Raw genomic sequence first — 25,357 nt, 5'->3', positions numbered from 1 at the left:
TAGGCCTGTGCCTAGGGCGCCGAGACATAGGGGGCGCCGCGGCAGGCAGCAGAATTTTGAAAGGGCAAAAAATGCCCTTTCAAAATTCTGCCAGCCTTCGACTCGCCTAGATAGAGGCCAAGCGCCGAGATTTAGGGAGCGCCGCGGCAGGCAGCCAGCTCCCGACTCGCCCTGCCTCCTCCCGAGTGTCACCCTCCCGACACCCCCCTAGTGGTCCAGCGGAGGTCCCGGGAGCGATCTGCCACTCCCGGGGCATTGGCTGCCACTAAGCAAAATGGCGCCAGTTACCTTCAGCCCCTATCATGTGATAGGGGTCAACCAATGGCACCGGTAGCCCCTGTCACATGGTAGGGGCTGAAGGCCACCGGTGCCATTTTGCTTAGTGGCAGCCGAGGCAGATCGTTCCTGGGACCTCCGCTGGACCACTAGGGGGGTGTCGGGAGGGTGGCACTGGCGGGGCGGCAGGGTGAGTCGGGAGCTGGCTGCCTGCCTGCCGCGGCACCCCCTAAGTCTCGGCGCCGATCTTCTTTCTGTGAGTGTGTGTGTATGTGAGAAAGGAGTCTGCCAGTTTAAAAAAACGAAATATTATAAATATACCTGAACTTTTGAAAAGTTGGATGAAAGATAAAATTACTAAATTTTAAGCATCCCTCTTCTGGAAAATACAATTTAACTTAAAGTGGGTAGAGACAAATACTAAAACAAAAGAAATTAAAGTATTTAAAATGTTCATCTCAGCAAAATCACAAATTTAAGATACTGATGCCAGGTGGGGTTTGGGTTTTTTTTATGAAGCATAATTTAAGCATGAAGACTAGAATAGAACCTGAAATGGTTTTGCTTTTTTTTTTTTTTTTTTTTTAAGCCTTTAGAAAATGTATATTTTTAAATGACTAAGACTGGAATCTTCCCATTTAAAAGGGAAGCCGACTAAGGATGTCTTGCTGTTCCATATCTCCCACATGAATAATCATACTACTGCTAGTTTGAAGAAAGACACTTGCTTTATTGCCTGGAAGCATAAAACAAGAGAAGCTGTACTGTGTGGGTGGCTGTCCCTTGGGAGGACAGAACCTGAAGGAAGGGTGTCATGTCGCCTTTTGATAGGAATGTGGTTTTCATATTTAACGGTTGGGAGCATCACTTTCACTTTTAGTAAAAGTGAAAAATGCAAGTCTGAAAGCAAGGTGCTTCTGTGAGAGTGTAATATGTATGTGAGACAGGGAGGGTGCTTCTGTATGTGTGTGTGGTGTATATGTGAGTCAGGGAGGGTGCTTCTGTGCGTCAGTGTTTGTGCGCGAGAGAGATGGAGCATGTTTTTGGCTGGCTTGTGGCTGTGAGAGAGGGCATGTGTGTGATTGAGCCTGTTTTTCTAAGTGAGATAGAACATGTGTGTGATTGAGAGCTTGTGTGTAAGTGAAGTAGAGCATGTGTGTGATTGAAAGCCTGTGTGTAAATAAGAGAGAGCGAGAGCATGTGTGATTGAGAGAGACTGACCAGAGAGGTGACGTGTGTATGTGTGAGAAAGGCTGATCAGGGAGATGTGTGTGTGTGAGAGAGAGAGAGACTGGTTGGGGAGAGATTGGTGTGTGAGAGACAGAAACTGGTCCTGAGGGTGTGACTGGTGTGTGTGTGAGAGAGAGAAGAGACTGGTTGTGGTCCCTAAGGAAGAGGACTGTGAGGACAGCTTCAGTAGCTACTGCTGCTTCTGGTATGGCCTGCAAGGGAAAGGAGTAGGAGAACTGCTGGAGAGGGTAAGTAAAGGTGGCTTTTTAAGTTCATTTTTCTTGATTGACTATCATTTTAATTATTGGGTAGTATGTGATGTGTCTGCTGTTTGAAATATTTTATTGGTATTTGGTAAAGCTTACAAAATTTGCATGAGTCTTTAATTGGATATTCTATTCATCAGCTGTTTTGAAATTATTTTATTACTATGATTTTATAATTATGATTAATGATTTATATATCTTTATTTTATTGATTTGTTTCATGATGAATGGTGACATTTTTGTTTTTCCATTGTTACACTGTATAGAGTCTGGCGAGATGCGTTTTACAGTTCAGTTTTTGTCTGCACATTTCTATTTATACTTTATGTGGCTTTATTCTGTATTTGGTGAGGGTTTGTGTTCTGCATGCAAAGACTGAGATGAAGCATTCTTTTAGCATGTGGTTTCTCTGTAGGGATCTGTAGTAGCTTGGCCTGTTCTGTTTTCCTGATAGGAGGTGTATTGATATTTTAGATTCTGGTGTAATATTTGTGGTATTCTTTTTCATAGGTAGGGTTGTTATTCTTTGAGTGTTGGCAGATAGTATTGTGTTGATACGGGAGGACCATGCCGAAATATATCACAATAGGTACAATGCCATATGAATTCCAAGATGCAAAGTTTTCTTGTTGGCATCACAACAGTGCATGAAATTATCACAACAACTTGTATATTAATTTTACCTCAGAATGTCATTTTCATGTAAAATATATTATAAATGCATAATTTAAAATTGTGTACGGGGAGGGGGCGCCAGACTGTAAGGTTTGCCTAGGGTGCCTAATACCCTTGCACCAGCCCTGGCCTGCAGAGCAGGGTCTGAGGTACACTGGGAGAGCTTGAACTGCCATCGCGCTGCTGTACCTGTTTTGTGGATGAATGGAGGGCAGTTTGTTTTGCTGTCACTCTGGCACCTTTTATGAAATAAAAAGAAAACATAGGATATTGGGGTAAAAATGAGACCTTTTAACATGCATGCTGTGTGCCAACCAGAAAACTGCACAAAAGCAAAAAACACACTTGGAATGCATATGGTATTAGGCTATTGTAATGCATGTTGGGTGTCGGATTTGGTCCTCAGAAAGCCATGAGTAAACTGAATTACAGTTACAATACAGTAAGCCTTCCATAATAAAAAAATAGCATTAATTCAAAAAATAAAAACCTTATCTATGAAAAGGAAACGCTGCAATTATTACAGGAGGCCCTAAACACCAATACACTTCCTATTAGGAAAACAGAACAAGCCAGGCTACTATAGATCCCTACACAAACTTCATACTAGCAGGATACCTCACCTCAGTCACTCATTTATTTATTTGTCTATTTATTTGACTTAGAAAATAGCCACTGCTATTACTGGCAATGGTAACATGGAATAGACTTAGTTTTTGGGTACTTGCCAGGTTCTTATGGCCTGGATTGGCCACTGTTGGAAACAGGATGCTGGGCTTGATGGACCCTTGGTCTGACCCAGTATGGCATGTTCTTATGTTCTTAGAAACTTTGTAGTGGATAACAATAAACACATATAAGAAAATCAGCAAAATGCAAAACAAGCAATGAAATATCTAAAAAGACAGATCACAAACAAATTAAGGTCTGGATTTTCTAAGGTCGCACACCTTAGAAAAATCCGGTGGTAACGGGGGGGGCGCGCCTGCGAAACAGCAATCGCACCTCCGCGGTGTGATCGCTGCCAGCTTTCGCACCCAATAGCGCCGCCGTGAAAGGTGGCGCTATTGGGCGCGTTACTGGCAGTGAAAAGGGTTCTTACCTTTTCGCCGTCAGCGATGTTTTCGCCACGACGCCCCAACTCCTCCTCGTCCAGGGCCGACTCCACCCCGATCTAGCCTGTGGAATGGGGGTGAGGGAAGGGAGGGTGATTATGTCAGTGGGATGGGGTGAGGGAAGGGAGGGTGATTATGTCAGTGAGATGGGAGAGGGAAGGGAGGGTGATTATGTCAGTGAGATGGGAGAGGGAAGGGAGGGTGATTATGTCAGTGAGATGGGGAGAGGGAAGGGAGGGTGATTATGTCAGTGAGATGGGGGTGAGGGAAGGGAGGGTGATTATGTCAGTGGGATGGGGTGAGGGAAGGGAGGGTGATTATGTCAGTGAGATGGGGAGAGGGAAGGGAGGGTGATTATGTCAGTGAGATGGGGAGAGGGAAGGGAGGGTGATTATGTCAGTGAGATGGGGAGACCGAAGGGAGGGTGATTATGTCAGTGGGATGGGGGTGAGGGAAGGGAGGGTGATTATGTCAGTGAGATGGGGGTGAGGGAAGGGAGGGTGATTATGTCAGTGAGATGGGAGAGGGAAGGGAGGGTGATTATGTCAGTGGGATGGGGGTGAGGGAAGGGAGGGTGATTATGTCAGTGAGATGGGGGTGAGGGAAGGGAGGGTGATTATGTCAGTGGGATGGGGTGAGGGAAGGGAGGGTGATTATGTCAGTGAGATGGGGAGAGGGAAGGGAGGGTGATTATGTCAGTGAGATGGGGAGAGGGAAGGGAGGGTGATTATGTCAGTGAGATGGGGAGACCGAAGGGAGGGTGATTATGTCAGTGGGATGGGGGTGAGGGAAGGGAGGGTGATTATGTCAGTGAGATGGGGGTGAGGGAAGGGAGGGTGATTATGTCAGTGGGATGGGGTGAGGGAAGGGAGGGTGATTATGTCAGTGAGATGGGGAGAGGGAAGGGAGGGTGATTATGTCAGTGAGATGGGGAGAGGGAAGGGAGGGTGATTATGTAAGAGAGATGGTGTGAGGGAAGGGAGGGTGATTATGTCAGTAGAATGGGGTGAGGGAAGGGAGGGTGATTATGTCAGTGGGATGGGGAGAGGGAAGGGAGGGTGATTATGTCAGTGAGATGGGGAGAGGGAAGGGAGGGTGATTATGTCAGTGGGATGGGGAGAGGGAAGGGAGGGTGATTATGTCAGTGGGATGGGGAGAGGGAAGGGAGGGTGATTATGTCAGTGAGATGGGGAGAGGGAAGGGAGGGTGATTATGTCAGTGAGATGGGGAGAGGGAAGGGAGGGTGATTATGTCAGTGGGATGGGGGTGAGGGAAGGGAGGGTGATTATGTCAGTGAGATGGGGAGAGGGAAGGGAGGGTGATTATGTCAGTGAGATGGGGAGAGGGAAGGGAGGGTGATTATGTTAGTGGAATGGGGGTGAGGGAAGAGAGGGTGATTATGTTAGTGGAATGGGGGTGAGGGAAGGGAGGGTGATTATGTCAGTGGGATGGGGTGAGGGAAGGGAGGGTGATTATGTCAGTGAGATGGGGAGAGGGAAGGGAGGGTGATTATGTTAGTGGAATGGGGGTGAGGGAAGAGAGGGTGATTATGTTAGTGGAATGGGGGTGAGGGAAGAGAGGGTGATTATGTCAGTGAGGTGGGGGTGAGGGAAGGTAGGATGACAGAGAGCATCTGGCATTTTAGAAAGAAAACACACCACAAAACATAGCCTTTTTTTTCCTCACCATGTATTGTTTCTAGGAATCTCATTCTGCCTGGCATAAAATCAAAACAGGAGACCTTTAACTATCCCGGACCACACGGCGCACAGTATGGTGACGCCATGCTAAGAATGGGGGGGTGGGGAGGGGGGACAGAGCGTGCTTATAAAACCGAGGCATTCATATGTGCACTGGGTATAAAGTTAAAACATGGCACGTGCCTTGTCAGTATGAGACCCCTATAGTGAGAACCTCAGGGCCAGGGGCTTCATAAATCACACTGTGTGCTGGAAACAGAAAACAGGGTCAGTGCAAGGTTTTCTGATGGGGAGATAAGGAAATAATTAAGAGATTATTAACATAGCACCTCTTCCTATCTGAAGAACTGCAGGCGGGGGCGGGGAGCGGCTGTCTACAGTTGGCTAAACCCTTTCCTTCAGCCAATGACTACCGACATCCTAGCAAACAGTACTTCTAACTGCATTACATCGCTAGGATAAGGGAATTCAAAATGAGGGAGCTAGAAATGCAGGCAGCATTTCCAGCTCTTATTTTTATTTGAAAATATACCCACAACAGAAGTATTTTTGTTTTTTCTAAATGCATGTTGTACACACTGTGGACATCCTATTAGCACCAGACCGGAGGTTCCCAAACCTGTCCTTTGGGGTTTCAGGCTATCCACAATGTGCAGGCAGTGCATGTAAATCTATCTCATGCATATTCATTGTGTATAACCTGAAAACTCGACTGGCTGGGGGTACCCTAGGACAGGTTTGAGAACCACTGTATATTGTAAGTCCTTCTGTAGCAGTAGGTCTTACAACACACACACATTGTAGTACACAGGTAAGGTTGTCACGAGTACCCTCTAGGGGTGAGAGGTGAGCACTGCCATTGAGAAAAGGGCATTCTGTGTGGCCAGCTGCAGAGTGGCCTTTTTTTTCTGACTGAGAGATTTGTTTGGAAATACAGGTTTACCAAATAAGCACAAGAAATACATAAGGTGATAACCTTTTTATTGGACTAGCTCAATGCATTTCTCAACCAGCTTTCGAGAGCTGATACTCTCTTCCTCAGGACTGCACAGCATGAGCAAAAAATGGCCTCAGAGGCGTTCTGATAACAGTGTTAATGGGAAGCAGGGGTAGGGGTTATAAAATTTCAGTATGAAGTAGTGCAAGTGCCATGTGAGTATGAGATAGTGAAAATGTATTGTCTTTAGACTGGAAAATGGGTAACTTTGTCCTCACAATCGGGCCGATACAGTAAAGTCCGTGGGAGAGCTGGCAAACACCCGCTTTCCCGGCGCGCGCACAGGCCACTCTCCTGTGCGTGCGATTCAGTATTCAAATTAGGCCCGGCGGTAAAAGGAGGTAAAAAGAGCTAGGGACACTAGCGCGTCCCTAGCGCCTCTTTTTGGACAGGAGCGGCGGCTGTCAGCGGGTTTGACTGCCGATGCTCAATTTTGCCAGCGTCCGGTTTCCGAACCCATGGCTGTCAGCGGGTTTGAGAACCGACGCCAGCAAAATTGAGCGTCCGGTTTTCAAGCCACAGGCTGACTTCAAATTTATTTTATTTTATTTTTTAACTTTTTGTAACTTTCAGGACCTCCGACTTAATATCATGGCGATATTTGTGACCTGCCTTGACTACCTTTGGAAACAGGATACTGAGCTTGATATTAAGTCGGAGGGTGCACAGAAAAGCAGTCTTTACTGCTTTTCTGTGCACTTTCTCGGTGCCCAGAGAAATTAGCGCCTACCTTTGGGCAGGTGCTAATTTCTGAAAGTAAAATGTGCGGCTTGGCTGCACATTTTGCTTTCTGAATCGCGCGGGAATAACTAATAGGGCCATCAACATGCATTTGCATGTTGATGGCCCTATTAGGTTCGGGGGGGTTGGATGCGCATTTTCGACCTCTTACTGAATAAGGAGTAATGTTAGCGCGTCGAAAACGAGCATCCAATCACGGCCTGAATGTGCTTTTCTAGGCAGGTGAGAATTATGAAAAGACAGTTTATAAGTGTAGGATGTTGCGGTGGCAGTGTTTTTCTTTTCTTAGATCTGAAGCCCTTTCATCTAAGGAAGGATCAGACATTTTTCATCTTAATATGACCTGGAAGGGACAGGTTGGGTGGAAATCCAGTCAGCATAGATTGGATAGTTTCTGGTTCACAATCAAACACCATGCAAAGGATCAGTCACTGTGGCATTTTAACTTCCCTTTCAGCTGTGATTACTTAGCCCAGGCTCTGCCAACATTTCATATGTATGCACACAGAAACAAAAGATCAATTATTTTGGTTTGACAAATGTCTTGCAAACACAAAATTCCTTCTCTGACTAAACAAAAACAGTCAGTTTCTTAATTTTTTAAAGTTTTAAATAGTACAGCAATAGTTTTTTCACATACAGCAATGTGTTAACAACACAAAACAATATATTTGTGGAGGTGAAAAAAACCTATCTGAATGGGCAGAAGAGAGCACAGCAAGCTGATACGGAGGAGCCCTGGAAGCGGGCGCACGTAGGGGCGCCGAAGGAACCTGGAGGTGGTGTTTCATCTATCTTCTGAGGCTCTCTTCTGGCCATTCAGATAAGTATTTCACCTCCACAAATATGTTTTGTGTCCTCAGTCCATTGCCATATGTGAAAAAAAAAACTGTTGTGCTGTTTAAAGCTTTACAGATGTAAGAAAGTATCTTTTTTGTTTGGTCAGAGAAGAAAAATGTTTGAACTGTTTTGCACTTTTTCACACATGAGGACTCTTTTTGGGGCTGTGATTATATTTAAGCGGTATTTGATGCTCAAATTTGAAAAAACACTTTATGAATGCCCCAAATTAAAGATATTATATTTGTCTGAAAAAATAGCGAAACAGTTATTTATATAAATAAGAAAAGTTTGTCACTTTTTGATTTGTTTGATCCGCAGTTTGTGTTACGATAAGAACAAGATTTGCCACGCTGGGTCAGACCAAAGGTCCATCAAGCTCAGTAATCCTGTTTACAAAGGTAGTCAAGCCAGGTCACAAATACCTGGCAGGATCCCTGGAAGGTCGATAGAGTCCATGCTGCTTATCCCAGGGATAAAGATTGGATTTCCCCAAGTCCACAGTAATAATGGTTTATGGACTTTTCTTCCAGGAACTTGTCCAAACCTTTTTTTTTTAAACCAGTGGTACTAACATTTATTTATTTAGGTTTTTTATATACCGGTCTTCTTGCATTGGATGCAAATCAAATCGGTTTACATTGAACAATTAAACTTGCTTGAAAGCATTACATGTAACAGAGAACATATAACATAAAAACCTGTAGGAACAATAATAAAATATGGAGTTTGAAGTATTCATCTTAAACAGATGCCTTGCAGAAAACCAATGAGGAATTAAAAGTTAAAAATTAAATAACAGATGGATATATCGAGAGAAATAGGGCTTGGGAGCAATGAGGGGATAAATAGAAGGGAGGATGTGGGGGTGAAAGGGAAGGGGGAAAAAAAAAACCAGAGGGACCAGAAAGGTGGATAAAAAAAGGAGGGATTAGAGGGAGAATTAGATTAGAGAATTGAAAACCTTAACAAGACAAACTGCATATGCAGTACAACAATGGAAAAATAGAAACATCACCATTCGTCATTAAATCAAACAATACAATTAAAATATAAAAACCATCAATCATAATAGTAAAACCATATTCATAAAAGAATAAATATTTCAAAGTAGATGATGAATAGAACATCCTCTGATTAAAAATAAATAACCTTTTAAAATTAATTTTCCAATCAGTAAAATATTTCAAAACAGCAGATGCATCAAATAACACCCAATAATTAAAACTAAGGTTAAAAAAAATCCCTTTATATCTGGGAACTTTAAATTCCAGTCACCCTGAGATTGTTATTGATTAGGGAGGGATAGGAGGTATGCACACTTTCTCCTTTCTCTTATATAAATATACACATTTTCTAACATATATGTTCATTCTCACACAAACTCCCTTATATTCTGTCTCATACACATGCTGACTATCTCACAAACTCTGGCTCACACACATGCTCACTGGCTCACTCAGTGTCACTCACACACATGCTCTGGAAACCACAGCAAGCCTGACTATTATGTAGTGAAACAATGGAAAACCAGAAACAACATAATTCCTCATAAACATTAAGCAATAAAGTCAAGAGATATAACACATTATTCATAGTATTAAAACCATACTAATAAAAAAGAATACATTTGTTAGGCAGGCAACAGCCAATGAACTTCCAGTAATTGAAATAACTCACACATTTTATCTAATATTTCCCAAACACCAAATATTTCAAACAGCAAACACATAACACCCCAAAATTTAAAATAATAGGATTCAAAATCTCCAGTTCTCCATACCTGGGATCTTTTGATTTTCAGTCACCCACAAATTATTGTGGATTGTGGGAGGGGGCCTCACAGTCTTTATCCTCTTTCTCCCCCCCCCCCCCCCCAGTACACACATACGCTGTCACACACACAGGCTCTCTCTCTTTCACTCACATATATGCTGTCTTATACACAGGCTCTCTCACTCTCACAGTTTTTCTCACTCATATACACACATGCTCAGGCTCTTACAGACATGCAGGCTCTCTCGCTCTGTCATACATATGCGGTCTCTCACACATACACAGTCTCTCACACATACACATACATATGCAGTCTCTCACACATACACAGACTCCGATACATACATGCAGGCTCTCTTGCACACACAAAGACTCTCTCACACACACATGCAGGCTATCTCATAAATATACACACCTAGGCTCGCCCTCTTTCATACACACACCCAGGCTCTCTTTCTCTCTTATATACATGCAGTCTCTCTCTTATACACACAAGCATACACACATACATCTTTCAGGCCTCCCCCTTTCTTCTGGCCAGTGCCGGAAGTGAGGTGGAAGAAGGCCACTGCTTCTGTAAAGTGGGGGGTGGTGGAGAGGGCTTCGGACTTGGCCATGTAGGCTTCTGTTCAGGCCGCACAGGTCTCTTTTCAAACTGTGACAGGATGGGCTCAGCTGCAGCCGCGCATTCCTCTCTTCAGGCTGCAGCAGGATGGGCTCTGCCATGGCCGTACAGGCCTCTTGAAGCCATGGCAGGATGGGGTCTATTGTGGCCATGCAGACCTCTCTTCAGACGGTGATAAGATGGGCTCTGCCACTGCAATGCAGGTTTCTCTTTGGGCTGTGGGCCTGCTGAGCTTTTCTTCAGGTCAGGAAGATAAAATTGTATCGGGAAATACACACTATCACTGAAGGTTGAGATTTATTTATTGTTATAGAGGCTGTTCGTTGCTCTCCTTCTGCCATTTCTTCTGCTGACAGCTTTGTCTGAAGCTTTATTAGATGCAATAAACCATTGCCAGAGAGTGTCTGTCCGGCAATTCGGAACTCCACAATTAGTAAAACTTCACTGTTATCTGGCAATTCGGAACTCTTAGTGATGTAACAGAGGACAGAAGCAGTAAGAGTCCCTAATAACATTATCCTAATGCTGGGTTCATCAATCATAATCTACCAGTTTCGAAAAAGCCTTTCACAGATGTGCATCTTTCACCACATCCTCTGGCCATAATTTCCAGAGTTTAATTATGCATTGAGTAAAAAAAATGTTTTCTCCTATTTGTCTTAAATCTAGTAACTTCATTGAATGTCCCCTAGTCTTTGTACTTTATAAATAGTTTTTTAGGTGGATTCATCAGGTTATTCTTTCTAGCTGAGTGCGCACATTTTACTTTCATATTTCTTCTTTAAAATAGGGCTACCGTAAGAGTTACATAACAGGGTTGTGAACACTCAGGGGACTAAGCACTAGGTTATTAAACCTAAAAGAACTGAACTCTTGATAGGGTACATGCAAAATATCTCTACCACTACTACTATTTATCATTTCTAAAGTGCTACTAGACATGTGCAGCGCTGTACAGCCCCTGCTCTGTGGAGCTTACAATCTGGTCAAGACAAACATCCAAGACAGACCAATCAATGGGAAGTGTATGTATTGTAGAAAAGCAGTTAGGAGTTAAAAGCAGCACTGAAAAGGTGAATTTTTAGGCTGGATTTGAATGTGGCCAGAGAAGGGAGCATGACGCAGCGACTTGGGGAATCTGTTCCAGACGTATGGCACAGCAGAATTGCAAAGTTAGGAATTTGTAGAGGATGAGCCTGTTTAGCTTTGAGAATTAAACTTTATTAAGCATTCCCCCCAGTCTCTTTAATAAATATATATATATTTATAGTGCCTGTCAAAACTGATGGAGGAAACTAGCTCCTATGTGCATGGTGTGCATAGTGTCACTGCCTCAGCACATACCGCCTGCACATATCACTGCGGGTCCGGGCTGCTGTCTCCCCACCCAGTAGGTGTCCAAGCTGCTCCTGTGTCATCGCCAGCCCCTGCCAACTCAAGGAGAAGCAGGACTGAGAATTCAAACCCGGGTCTCCCATACAGCAAGACTCATCCCTGTCATTGAGCCATCCCTGCTCTTACCTTTGGTTCCCCAGTATTTGCTGCTGTCAGTCTTAACTGAAAAGGATTAACAGCCGCCAGTACAATCAAGGAAAGGGTTGAACTAGCTGATTGCATCCTGTCCGACACAAAGCAGTACTGTGGGCACAATTTAAAAATGTAACTTGTAAAGTTCATATTAAACAAATATTGTGTATGATTCCAGGAAAGGGCCAAGTTAAGTAGGTTGTGAGAGGCTTTAGTAAACAAGCTATGTTCTAGATGTTAATCTAATTGTAACATTATGGCTTGAGTACAGAATGCATTTTTGAGCACAAAGATCGCAGCTTTATCAGTTTACTCTTGCATTCCAAGTTAGAAATTGTTTCCATAATCTGTCAAAGCAATGGTTGCCCCTTATTACTTTAAATGGTTAGCAAAAGAGGAACCGAGTAACTGTTGTGGTCAAGCAGATAAGTAATTAAAAAACAAAACAGTATGGGAGCATAATAGGGCAGACAGTGAATGTATATAGTGGGATGGTTTGCAGGTTCTGGGCTTTTTTTGTTTAGTTGATAAAATGCGCCAAATAAAGCTCTAGTTAACCTTTGCTTTTGAAAAGGCACAGCCACTGGGAGAGCTGATGCTCAAACCATTGCAAGCCTTGGTGCTCGCTTACCTTCTGCAGCAACGATAATGCCCTCAAATATTGTAGGCCTTGGGAATTCTTCACTTCTCCCTTCCATTACATTTTTACCCCTTCCTGGGCAGCTCTTACAGTGTGCAAAATATAGGGGAGATTTAAAAAAAAAATGTGAAAACATTTGCTTTATTGCGTTTTCTCATATCTTTAAAGTTTCTGAGGTTTGAGTGAAGCTAAGTGATTGTAATCCTTACAGTAAGGTGCTGACCGCAGTGGGTAGAGACCAACATTGCATAGTCTGTACTGTACAGTGATAACCCACTAGAGGAGTCACTTTCCCCAGGCAGCTGCACTGACATTAACACTTGTGCTAGGGCTGCTCATAGCTGTCCAGGCCCAAGGAAGGCTGGCCCAGTTCAGAGGAGGTTCTACCATTCCTACCATAGCCTATTTTCAAAAGATTGATATAGACTGTTTTCACTAGCACTGTCCAGGTATATTGATCCATTTCTTTAACTTTCTAAGGCAAATGGACTTTATAGCGTGCTTAGGAAGCGATTAGGGCTCTTTGAAACACAATGATGAAGCATGTCTGTAAAGCTCAAAATCTTGATATGGAGAGACATTAGGGTGGATGTCACTGGGGGAGGTGGGGGAAGGGATAAATGCATGAGTACCAGGAAATCTGGCCTTGCATGCTTACTTAGCGTTGATTGAGTGGAAAGTACTATATGTTCAGGAAGAATTTCAAGAGAAAGATTTAAAACAAGGGGGAAAGCAACATTTTTTGGCAAAGTGTCACAAAAAACAAACATGCACTGTCTCTGAGGAAGGTATTGACCATGTTAAGCCCTGTCTCTGGAAGGAGAGAGCTCTGTGACATCCTGCCATGTCTGGCCACTCAACACCCCCCCACCCCCTCACAACATTTTCAGAATTTGCAGGCCCGCACTCTACTTCACGAGATTTGCAAAGCTGGCACGTGAATTCTGAAAATGAGTGTGGGCCAGCATTGCAGAGGCAGTAACGAACTGGGAGAGAGGTCTTCTCATGCTACCAGGGATGCCAGTCCTTGATTTAGACTGATTCCCTACACCACTACAGTTAATACCATTTCTTTGTTGTTGGTCTACCTCAGTGTACAAGAAACAGTTCAAAATTGGAAGTTAGTGAGAGGCAGCCGATAGGTCTGCAAACTCTCATGAGAACGACAGTCTTGGGGGGAAAAGCCATTCAAATTGCTGCCCAAGTGGGGATAAAAAGGAAACACTTGCCTGTTTGTCACTTTCTCTTTTAAAAAATATTTTTTTAATTCAAGGCTTTATTATGCAAATTAGAAGTTTTGTATTTCTGATGTATCCTAACAAAGTCATACTTTTCGTCCATTTCTTTTTTTACCTGCACCCGCTTTATAAACTACTGACTGTTGATAAAAAAATAACTCACATTTTAAACACAACTTTGACTCTCCTGTTCATGAGCTTGAGAATTATATTGCTTACGGGATTGGATTTAAGATTTGGGCACCCATTGGCAGGATTGGAGAGTGGGGGATGGGAGACCCTGGAGCTCAGGTGGTGAGTGAAGTCTCTCTATCCCCCACTCCCCTCCAGGGTCCCAGAGTGCCTTAGCAGTGCTCCTTGCTAGAGCAGGCTCCTCCTTGGCATTCTTGCATTTCCCTTTGGCCTGGGTATTTAGCATTTTCAAAATGTGGTGCCCTAGGCAATTGCCTCTGTTGCCTGTGCCTGAATACAGGCAACTGATTGCGTATCAAATCAGTTCTGTCCTCTGCACCAGGCTGTTCCTCAAAGTGACCAACCCATGCAAAATAACCTGGTTCTCGGGCCACATGTATGTAAAAATGCTTAATGAATATTCATTGTGGATATCCTGAATAACCAGGCCTGTTTGCAGCCCTCAGGTACCAGGGTTATGCACCTCTGCCTTGCAAAGTATCTCACAAACTTGTCAAAACTTTGTTATGGTTAAAAACAAACCACCTGTTGTCCAACCATGCAGGATTGTCCATAATTCAGCGCTTCTCAACCGGTGTGTCGCCAAGCAGCGGCTGGTGTGTCGGGTGCTACCGGTCTCCCGCTGCTCTTCCCCCCTCTTCCTTCACCGAGCGAGAGAGGGACGATCTTCCACTGCTGCCGTTGCAGCCCAGACTATCAGCATGTTCAAGCCCGGATGGGAACGGCAGCAGTGTTAGTGGAGGCTGGCAACTACGGCTGGGCCTTTTCTTCTTCCCGCACCTGCCCCCACCCTGGCCCGGAACAGGAAGTGATGTGCAGTGGGGTGCGTGGGAAGAAGAAAGAGGCATGCTGCACGAAAAGGTAGCGGCGGCAGCAGCAGCTGCCCCGAGCGGTAGCGTGGGCCCGAAGCAAAATGAGAAGCAGCCAGAAATCGGCACAGGAGGCAACTGCCCTCTGGATCTACTGTATTCAGTCTGTCTCCTTTTGAAGGTGCAATCTCTGGGATTGTACATACTACTGCTAATGAGGTCTCACCAAAGACTTATACAGAGGCAATGTCACCTGTTTCCTGCTGACTATTCCATTGTATAGCCATAAGTATTATGATGACCTTAAATTAATACATTTTCCATAAAGTAAATGTATCATTCTTTATCATTTCCAACATATGTACAGATGGGTCTAAAGATATTGATCGATCCAAAATTTACCAATCTTCATGCTGATCTTGTTCTAAAATCCCACAATCACCAGAACATAAATAAATATTTGTTCTACAGTTTCTCTCTAATAATTCTCTTACTCCTGGCCCATCCATTTTCTTTACATTATCGGAAGACTCCTGGTCACATTCACACTTGCAAATCTAGCAATCTCAGCACTTAAAATTCGGCATTTTTGTAGACTGTTCCTAATGAATAAAGTCTTTGGAAACCCTTTAGAATGTTTTGGGATCTTTCCTTGGAGATCCTCAAGTGTTAACGTGATCCAGGTGTGACATAGACAAGCTGTCCTGCATGTGCGGCATGTAAAGATCTCACATCTGGGGAGTTCTTCCTGGTGTCCCAAACAGTTTCCGCCTTTGCAGACCTCACAGTTGTGCACTCTCTTGGCATATATAAAATGGCTGCCCAACACTACCTAAGAGAAGGCTGCAGCTTTTCTGTGATTTTGCTTGTAAAGCATTTTGCGATTTTGCCTGGATTAAGCTGTGGCATATCCAGCTGGGTCAAATTATTATTGCAATTTACATTCTGAGGTTTTCTGACTTACTTATTTTAGCCTATAATTGTCCACCATTTCTTGAGTCCTTTTGATGGACCAACAAAAAAAAGATGAATATTCCAAAGGGAAGGTCTGTGTGCTCTCAGAAGCTCGTGTACGACAACATCCTTGTTTGTCGGTTCATTAAAAAGCACCACAAGCTACAGCATGAAGAGGCTGATACACTAAATCGTGAAAAAGTCCACAAACCGTGCTTTACAGGCTAAGACCTGAAATAATGCATGTTATTTTCAAGAATATACACTATTTGACATTATAGCATGCAATGCACCATTTGCAAAGTTGTTCACTTTTGCAATGACTAAAATTTGGCATGAAGCAACAAAGAAGCTCATTTACTAAGGGACAGTAATTTTCAAACCCACGTGCATGCACCTATTTTCTAACATGCGCACATGTTATAAAATAGCCTGGCCATGCACTCGTGTGCCAAATTTTGAGTGGGAGCGCATATGTGAACGCAAATCCTGCTTTTAACGGGGAGATTTTAAAAGGCATGCACCAACGCCATTTCCAGTTTTACCAGTTCATGCCCAGTTAAGAGAGAGCTCCTCCAACCACTGCTGGTTTGACAGCCTTCACTCCCTCCAGTTAGCCTCGACCCTTAAAACCCTGCAGATCTGCCTAGTTTTCTTTAAATTTAAACTTACACGGCATCCAGAGCAGAAGTAAAGTTATGCGGCGGGGAGCCTTGACATGCGCCAGGCCGTGTAAGTATTTACACATCTCAGGTTCCCGCCCTGAAACGCCCATGCCCTGCCCTTTTTGAAAACTTTCCAAGATGTGAGCACTACGGGAGATGCGCGCGTATCTCAGTGGCTTTTAAAATCCACTTGGCACACACGAGCACAACTTATTCATGCATCCCCCGATTGATGCACGTGCTCGGCTTTTAAAATTCACCTCTATCTGTGTAGTTAAATGACACGCTAAATTGCTTTTGTGAAGCTAGTTTCACAAAACTAAATAACTGCATCTCAATGGCTTTTTGTTTGTTTGGCTTTTTTTGTAAAATATTACATTGCTAAATTTTGCATGATATTTTTCTATCTGATTCATTTTAATGAGTAGAACAAAATAGCATGCAGAAATTGCAATAGCATGCACAAAACTAGGCAATTTAGTAATGATCTTGAAAGACTCCAGTTTTCTCCAGGACCAGTATGGTAAACAGAGATCTGTATTATGGAATGGAAGATGCTTGCAGGATGGTGGCAGTTGTGGGTCACAGCAAGGGATCTGTATGATATGCAGTAAGTGATACCAAAAGAAAGAAGATAAGGGCCATACGCAAGGTTGTCTACAATAAATACTCTTCTCTCAGGAATCTTGTTTGTCCTGTGTGTTTGTTTTCAATAGACTGCAAGCTCCATAATGCTGCCTATGTCTAGTGGCACTTTAAAAATGATAAATAGTAGTACTATATAGCAGCTGTTCATGGACAGTACAGAAACAAGAACATCATGAATTGTGCTCTTTTGGCTACTGACAAGTTTGCTCACAAATAAGGGCAATTGAGCATTAGGGTAGTTAATTCTCATGTACAAACCCATAAACCTTGGAACCTTAACTAATCTTTTTTTCTGCATGATAATAGTTATTATTCATTTGTATAGCGCTACCAAGCATACGCAGCAATGTACAGAGACATATAGGAGACAGTCCCTGCTCCTTAGAGCTTACTGTATAGTGAAGACACAGACAAAAACAAATAAAGAGGCTTGGAGTTAGCAAGAAAGAATTAAACCAGCTGCTTTTATACTGCTTGGCACATAACTGCACAAGATGATAATTTAGGTAAGGGAGGCATTTTGCCCATGCTGCATGTTTTTAGAATTGCCCACCTTTCCAAATCTGAGCTCAAAACATAAAACAGGCACAGAAAATATTTCTCTGCCTTAGGGCTTAAAATCTAAGGTCCTGATTGACATAGGGGCAAATCTTTAAACTTACGCGAGGGCGCAGATTTGTTTGCGCAACCCGGCGGGGGGGGGGGGGTGCACAATTGTGCAACTTGCACGCACCGAGCCGAGCAGCCTGCCTCCGTTCCCTCCCTTCCCCTATCTAACCCATCCCCCAGCCCTAACTAAATTCCCCCCCCCTACCTGGCGTAACTTTCGGGCGCTGCCAGCTCCCTGCCCCGGCACAGGCCGGGGTGCCGGAGCACTCAGCCCCGCCCCGGACCGCCATCACACCTCTGGCCCCGCCCATGGACCACCGCCACGCCCCCCAGACACACCCCCGGCCAACCCCTTATTGGAAGCCCCGGGACATACGTGCGTCCCGGGGCTTGGGGCGAGTTTTCGGGGGTTATGCGCGTACCCCTTTGAAAATCTGCCCCTAAGGCTTTTCTCCACATTCTGTGCATATGGGAAAAATGCTTGGTAAATGACCCCCCTAAGTTTATACCTGAGGCAGAAGTGTGAGTGAAGTGGCTTGCCCATGGACTCAAGGAGCACCCTTGGGAGAAGCAGGATTTGAGCTTACCTGCTCTAACTTCTAGGCGGCTCCTCCACTCCTATTAACAGGTGAATTATCAACAGCAAACATATGAGATTTTTCTGCTTTTCAGTGCTTTGCTATAATATGATATGCTGATTATTTTCTTTTCAAAGCCTTAAGGGTAAAACACATCTGTATTGTAGTTTTCTAAACCAAAGATATGAGAGTAGAGCAAAAGGTTTAGTTCTGGCATGGGTGATGCGTGGGTTTACTTTGTAACCCACCTCGGACATATCATGTGAAGAGCGCAGAAATCACATTTTTAATAAATAGAAATTGTGTGTGTGTGTGTGATTGTGAAGTTCTGTGGAGGCTTCTTATGTGCTTGAGTCAACCTGTTTGTGAAATAAAAGGAGAAGAAATAAGTTGATCACAACTGCCCCCTGGTGGTAGCTGATAATTCCCAACCTGCCTGACTTAATGAACCCATAGAACATGAGGGCAGATAAGGACCCACCTAGTCCTTCCTGTTGCAATGCTTCAGCCCCCCCTCCCCCCCCCCCCCCCAATAATCTCTGGTTTCTAGTTCACTTCCCTGCAGCTAAGGATCCTCTGTGCTTAGCCCATGCTTTCCGGGATCCTGCTGCTGTTTTTTGCCTTCACTGTGAAGCTGTTTTCATATCTCTGCTGCTCTTTCTGTGAAGAAATGTAGCATGCTCAAAGCACAGAACTATTGCAAGAACACATGGCCTGCCAATGCTTGTCCTATGATTTTTAGATAATGTACGCGAAGGAGGAAGGAGAGCCTGACAGGATAGCGAAAAGGCTGTAATGTGAAAATGTGCTTCCTTTTTCTTCTGTGGTTTTGATGGGAGCAAAGAGTGAAAGGTATCAGCCACAAGTCCTTTCACCCCTCTATAAAACAGATACTTCTTATTCGGCAGAATTACTTCTTTCCTTGCAAGATATTTACAGGCCGATTCAGTAAAAACGCGGGAGAGCGGACAAACGCCTGCTCTCCCGGCTCGCGCACCGGCCACTCGCTGGTGCACGCGATTCAGTATGTAAATTAGGTGGTGCAGTAGAAACGGGCAAAAGGAGGCGCTAGGGACACTAGCGCGTCCCTAGCGCCTCCTTTTGACCCAGAGCGGCGGCTGTCAGCGGGTTTGACAGCCGACGCTCAATTTTGCCGGCGTCGGTTCTCGAGCCTGCTGACAGTCACGGGCTCGGAAACCAGATGCCGGCAAAATTGAGCCGTCCGGTTTTCGGCCCAACAGCCGCCGGCCCATTTAAAATTTTGTTTTTCTTTTTTTTTTTTACTTTTTTTACTCTTCGGGACCTCCGACTTAATATTGCCATGATATTAAGTCAGAGGGTGCTCAGAAAGGCAGTTTTTACTGCTTTTCTGTGCACTTTCCCGGTGCTGGCAGAAACTAGCACCTACCTTTGAGTAGGCGCTAATTTCTTAAAGTAAAATGTGTGGCTTGGCTGCACATTTTCCTTTCTGTATCCCGCAGGAATACCTAATAGGGCCGTCAACATGCATTTGCATGTTGACAGCCCTATTAGGTGCTGCGGGTTGGACGCGCGTTTTCCGCCCCTTACTGAATAAGGGGTAAGGGAAAACGCGCGTCCAAGGGCAGGTTAACAGTGCGCTCCGTCGGCCTGTTTGTTTGGAGACCTAAGTTCTGCTCTAGCTGGACCAAACAATTCTGTTTTCCTTGCAGTGCATTTGTGTCCAACCTCTTATTTCCACTCTCGTCCCAAAACCTTTTACAGTCAGCCTTACAGTCCTTCTCTGAGAAGGACTGCAAATTTCTGCAATGCACCGAAATGAAATAGAAAACAATAATAATAGTGCTGCTCCTCCTCTCCATTCTCGGTTTTCTCCTATCTCCTTTTGAAAAATATTGCAGGAGAAGACTCAGCATACCAATCCCATAAAGGCACAATTACAGACTCAATAAAAATGTTTATGAAAAAAAAATAATAGCGCTTACCAAAAAAAATAAAAATAAAACAAATGCCCATCTGAACTGTCTGAAGCCAATTGGAAACGTCATTCTGGTTCCCACCTCTGAGTTCTTTGTACTTTAGTTTGTATTAGTAAAATATATTACTTACTCTGTGCATTCACACACACACACACACACACACATATATGAGCAATTGAGCATCTGTTCACAGTAGATGTAAATTGGCAGACCAGAGGGCATAAATCAAAACTGATTATTTTACATCAAGAGCAACGTTATCTTTTATAAACCAGGTTCAAAGGTTTTATTGACAAAATGAATGGGTACAGGGGGTGTATAAATCTCGTAAAAGGCTGACCCTGATGGACAAGTCTCTTCATTAGGAAATGTGCAGCAGCGGGCCTGAACGTGGAGGTATGTGGTAGAATTTACCAGCACTGGTTTTCTGCAGTGATCTCTCTTCTGCTTTTTATTTTTTTTCTCTTCTTACAGCGTTAGCGGACTTTCTCCATTCATGGGAGACAACGACAATGAAACTTTAGCCAATGTCACCTCAGCAACGTGGGATTTTGACGACGAAGCCTTTGACGAGATTTCTGAGGACGCCAAGAACTTCATCAGCAGTCTCCTGAAGAAAGACATGAAGTAAAGCTTCTCAAAAAAACATTAAATGTGGTGATTAGGCATTTATATCCTGTCTAGCAGAAGCAGGTGTCCTATGTGGGCCTCCCCATCGTCAGCAGGCAGAGGAAGCTTCCACTGTCTGTAGTGCGATGTTCCACAGTCACCGTTCATCATCCACTGTACTGTGTAAGGGGTGGATAGTCAACAGATTTATGTCGTTAAAATCATCTTGAAAGCGAATAAACCTAAGCATTTAAAAATTCCCCTCTCTCCAACTGAAATCTGTCCACACAAAATTGCTTTGCATACAGATTTAGCTGGACGACAAATGGGTTGGGTTAGGATGTGCTTTTCAAATATTGCTGGCCAAAGGAAGGATCAGTGCTAATAGCTTTAATTTGTGCAAGCAACTTCATCTGCACAAATGGGCATACTGTATTAAAAAGCCCCAGGTTTTGTGTGGTCAGATTTAACTGGATATTCACGCAGCTGCACACCTAACCTGTTAAGTGGGGATAAATATCTAGACAGTGCTCAGTCTGCTCTGCTGCTGCAGAATATCAACCCTCATTATTTATTTCCCCTTCCTCTTCCTCCATATGGTATGAGTTTAAGACAGAGAAAGCCATGTAAAACTAGATTGTGATAATGCTACAGGATGGAAGACATTCTGGGTAACCTGCCAGGGGGGGGGTGTTTATTGACTGTTTAAACCACTGTAATGCACAGTAATCCATAATATAATGATGAAGGTGCATTAAAACTAAAACATGATCCTACTGCGGGGACAGCCCAAAGCACACAGCACTGTAATTTTAGGCTCAGTTTGGAGTTTTTAGGCTCAGTTTAGTGGTTTTGAACATTTAAGTGTATTTATCTTACTGGAAAATATGAGCATCAGCAAACGTGCAGTGACTCTGTACACATGTACTTCTGGAACTGGTAAGGAAGGGAACAGAGGCAGAGGTTTAGTAGCTTTATCCAGGATCACATTGGTTCAGGTGCACTTAAAGGTTGTTTTCCATTTTGGGGAGGGCAATGTTCAAAGTGTCTGCATTGGGACAGACTGTGTATGTACCGGTTCTCCAAGTGAACGTAAGCACGTACTTCCCCTAGGAAATGTGCGATGGGTACAAAGTGCGCGCCATCATGTGCACCTGCTTTCCCTTCCCGACCTAAAAATGATCTCCCCCTGGAATACTTTCTCTTACTACAGCTAATGCATCTGTCCGAAAGCTGCCCACCCTCACTTTTACCCGCACATGAGTAAAGCTTTTGAAAACTGACCTGTTTGGAACGGCACTTAATGCTTTCTCTACCACCGTGATGGGATCCGAATGGTAAGGGCCTGATTCTTAAACCCACCAGCAAGGGCTGGACCAACCAACAACTTTGAGGCCCATTTTCAAAAGCATTTAGCAGGCTAACTCAGAAGTCAGTCTGCTAAATTAAAGTTTGCGCACATATCTGGATAAATTCTAGCCGGCTAATAAGTTAGGGGGCTAGAATTTAGTTAGATAAGTTAGGGGCGTTCAGGAGGCGTAACTGGGAGGAGTTGAGTTAGTCACCTAAATTAACCTCCTAACTCTGGAATTCGGAGTTAGCTGGAAGATTTAGCCAGCTGAGTGGTGAGGCCACAGAGCTGCCCGAACGTTAGTTGGCTAACTTTAAGTGTGGCTGCACTATTGAATGTACAGTTTATCCGGCTAACTTTGCTATCCAGACTGTGTCTGAATATTGACTTCTTTGAGCTTAGAGCTTTGCATGATTTGCATGAGATTAAAAATCTCGCCAGAGATTAAAGTCCTTGCTTTCCATATGATAAGGTGCTTCTCCTCCATGTCCCTACCATGCACTATGTTTTGCTTCAGAAACACTGAGTGTCTTCTTGTCTCTTTTGTGAGCAGAAACCGCTTGAACTGTCCCCAGTGCCTTCAGCATTCTTGGCTGCAACAAGACACCAAAACCATGGAGGTCAAAACGCTGTCCAAGGATAGGATTAAGAAATATATGGCGAGAAGAAAATGGCAGGTATTGTGGTTAGGCTGGGCAGTCTGGGTTGCCTGAAAGCACCGGGCAAATCCCAATAGGAAAATCTGTTTCATGTTGCTCTCCTCACAAAATTAAAGGTGGAGAAATCAAAGTCTGTCTGATAAACAGTTATTTATGGATCTGTCCTGCAGAAACTGGTCCAAACCGTTTTAATCTTAGTTCCCTGTACGTACCCGGATCAGTCCAGACCGTGGGTTGAGCCTCCTGTCCAGCAGGTGGAGACAGACCAAAACTGTGAGGGTATCCTACATCAGGAGAGAGCCCACCCTGCATCCCTTCAGTATTTGTCTGTCTCCAGCAGATGCAGGCAGCTGAACCTGCAGCTCCCTTTTCTTCCTTAGTTTTCCATTTCCCTGTGGGGGTTTTCTCCTCATAGTTTGGCAAGATCAAGCAAATATTATCTATCTTTGCTAAAATTTAAAAAAAAAATGCTATGGCCTTAACCACATTTTCTGGCAACAAGTTCCATAACCTTATTGTGTGCTAACTTAAAAAAACACCTCTTAAATGTAACTCTGCTGTTAGTTCAGGGAATCTCCCCTAGTCCTATTTAAATAACCATGCCCCATTATCCAATTTCATACTGCACATAATTTTATAAAACCTCTCATATCCACTCTAAGTCATCTCTTCTCCAAGCCAAATAGGCCTAACCTGTGTAGTCTCTCTTCATAAGGAAGCCAGGCCTTCCCTGTAATCATTTTGTTCCCTGTACGTACCAGGATCAGTCCAGGACACCTGGGTTGTGACTCCGCACCAGTAGATGGAGACAGACTAAAACTTGTGGGCGGAGCCATATATAAGCCCCTGTGCCAGTCACAGCCCCTCAGTCTTACTCTGTCTCCACTAGATGGTGCAGGTCCAGTCACAGCCCTTCCTGACCTGATTCTGGTGTTTGTCAGGTTTGGTTTTTTGAGTTAGTTTTTTGTTAGGTCTGATTGTTCTGGGCTAAATTGGGTTTCTTTTTAATTCTTTCCTGGTTGCCCTGCCTCCCAGGGGAGTTGAGAGGTCCTGAGGGGACTACCCTCCCCCGGTTGAGGCCGCTGCCAGGGTTGAGGACCCGGCTGAGCTAGTGGCAGCGTCAGGGGTGACACCAGGGAGCCTGGTTCACTCACCCCTGCAGGAAATAGGGCTTTTCAGAACCAGGGACAGCGCGTTTTTTTCTGTAAAAAAAAAAAAAAAAAAGTTTTACTTTTATTTCTCGCGGCTCTCCATTGCCTGGCGTTGCCGCTCCGTTTTGGTCGGTGGGGGGGCGTCGCCAGCAGGGGGAGGTCGCCGAATTGCGCCGTTTTTAATTGTTTTTCATTTCTGATTTTTTTCTCTGAGGTAATTTTTTTCTTCAGCGCGCCTCGTTTTCCCGCGGTCGCCGGCATGCCTCGGGGTTCGCAGTGCAGGGCCTGCGGCTCGGCACGCGCGCGTTTGTCCCGGGACAGCCTTTGTTCGGCTTGTGTCCCGGGTGATGAGGGTCCCTCGGCAGCTCCTCGGGGGGCTAGGTCCCGGGTCGCGCGTTCGCCGCCGCAAGCTGGAGGCGCCTCTGTTTCTCCTCAGGAGCTATTCCCGCTTAGCGCGGGAGTGGCAGCCATTTTGGCCACAGGCCGGGAAATCTCGAGGGAAACAGTGGGGGCTTCGTCTTGCCCCCAGCGCTTTCCCCGCAGCGTGACAAGGCGGGGGAAGTCCCCTCGGAAGGGATTCGTTCCCGGGGGGATACCGGTTCTGATTCAGAAAATTCTGGAGAATTTTCTGAGGATTTTGCACTATTGCTGCGCAAAGTTCTCAGGTATAAGCGCAGCAAGCGCGTACGGGGGGTTGTCTCGCGTACGGCTGTCCGCAAACCCCCACCACGAAAAGGGAAGGCCAGGAAGGGTGCGGAGATTGCCCAGGGCTCTTCCCGGGGGAAGCGGCTTCCCCGGGGGCTGCCACAGGAATCCGATTCCGAAGTTTCTCTCGGAACGGATACTGAGGACTCTGAAGAGCCCCTGATGGGGGCCGGGACGGCAGCACCGGATGAAACGGCACAGCCCAGTGCAGGGAAAGGTGCACAGGCCTTAGACGGGGATGACCCCAAGGTGGTGCGGCTATTCCGCAGGGAGGAACTGTCACCTCTCATCCCAGCCATTCTCCAGGAGCTGGGGATTGAGGCTCCCCCAGTGGTTGTCCGCCAGGAGGCAAATATGGATCCCGTTCTGCTCGGCCTCACAGGGCCTGCGGTCGCTTTTCCTTTTCATTTCTCATCCACTGATATTCTCTTCAAAGAATGGGATACTCCAGAGCTGGGTTTGAAAATCAGTAAGGCCATGGATAAGCTCTACCCTTTACCGGAAGAGGTGCTGGAGCTCCTCAGACTCCCGAAGGTGGATTCGGCGGTGTCCGCCGTCACGAAGAGGTCTACCATCCTGGTCACGGGAGCAACAGCCCTCCGGGATATTCAAGACCGAAAGTTGGAGGTTCAACTCAAAAAGATTTTTGAGGTTTCTGCCCTAGGAGTGCGAGCCGCCATTTGCACGAACTTTGCTATGCGTGCTAGTCTGCGCTGGGCCCAGGTACTACAGGCTAATGCGGGTCTCTCTTCGGAAGAGGCTTCCCAAGCAGACAGATTGGAAGCGGCTATTGCATATGGGGCTGATGCGCTCCATGATCTTT

At 44.9% G+C, this 25,357-nt stretch overlaps 1 protein-coding gene across 3 annotated transcripts in view; it reads left to right on the top strand.

Moving 5' to 3' along the window:
• The window catches only part of MYLK (myosin light chain kinase), a 741,434-nt gene that overhangs the window by 682,462 nt on the left and 33,615 nt on the right, over positions 1–25,357 (top strand). For all 3 annotated transcript variants that reach the window (XM_029605228.1, XM_029605226.1, XM_029605227.1), the window contains 2 exons: positions 20,534–20,686; positions 22,573–22,696. In XM_029605228.1, the coding sequence (XP_029461088.1) occupies positions 20,534–20,686; positions 22,573–22,696 (277 nt within the window). The remainder of the gene's footprint in view (positions 1–20,533; positions 20,687–22,572; positions 22,697–25,357) is intronic.

Source organism: Rhinatrema bivittatum, chromosome 6, assembly GCF_901001135.1.
Source record: "Rhinatrema bivittatum chromosome 6, aRhiBiv1.1, whole genome shotgun sequence".
In the NCBI taxonomy this organism is placed as follows: Eukaryota; Metazoa; Chordata; class Amphibia; order Gymnophiona; family Rhinatrematidae; genus Rhinatrema; species Rhinatrema bivittatum.
The sequence above is the reverse complement of the archived record's forward strand: the minus strand, read 5'-3'. Positions and strand labels throughout refer to the sequence as shown.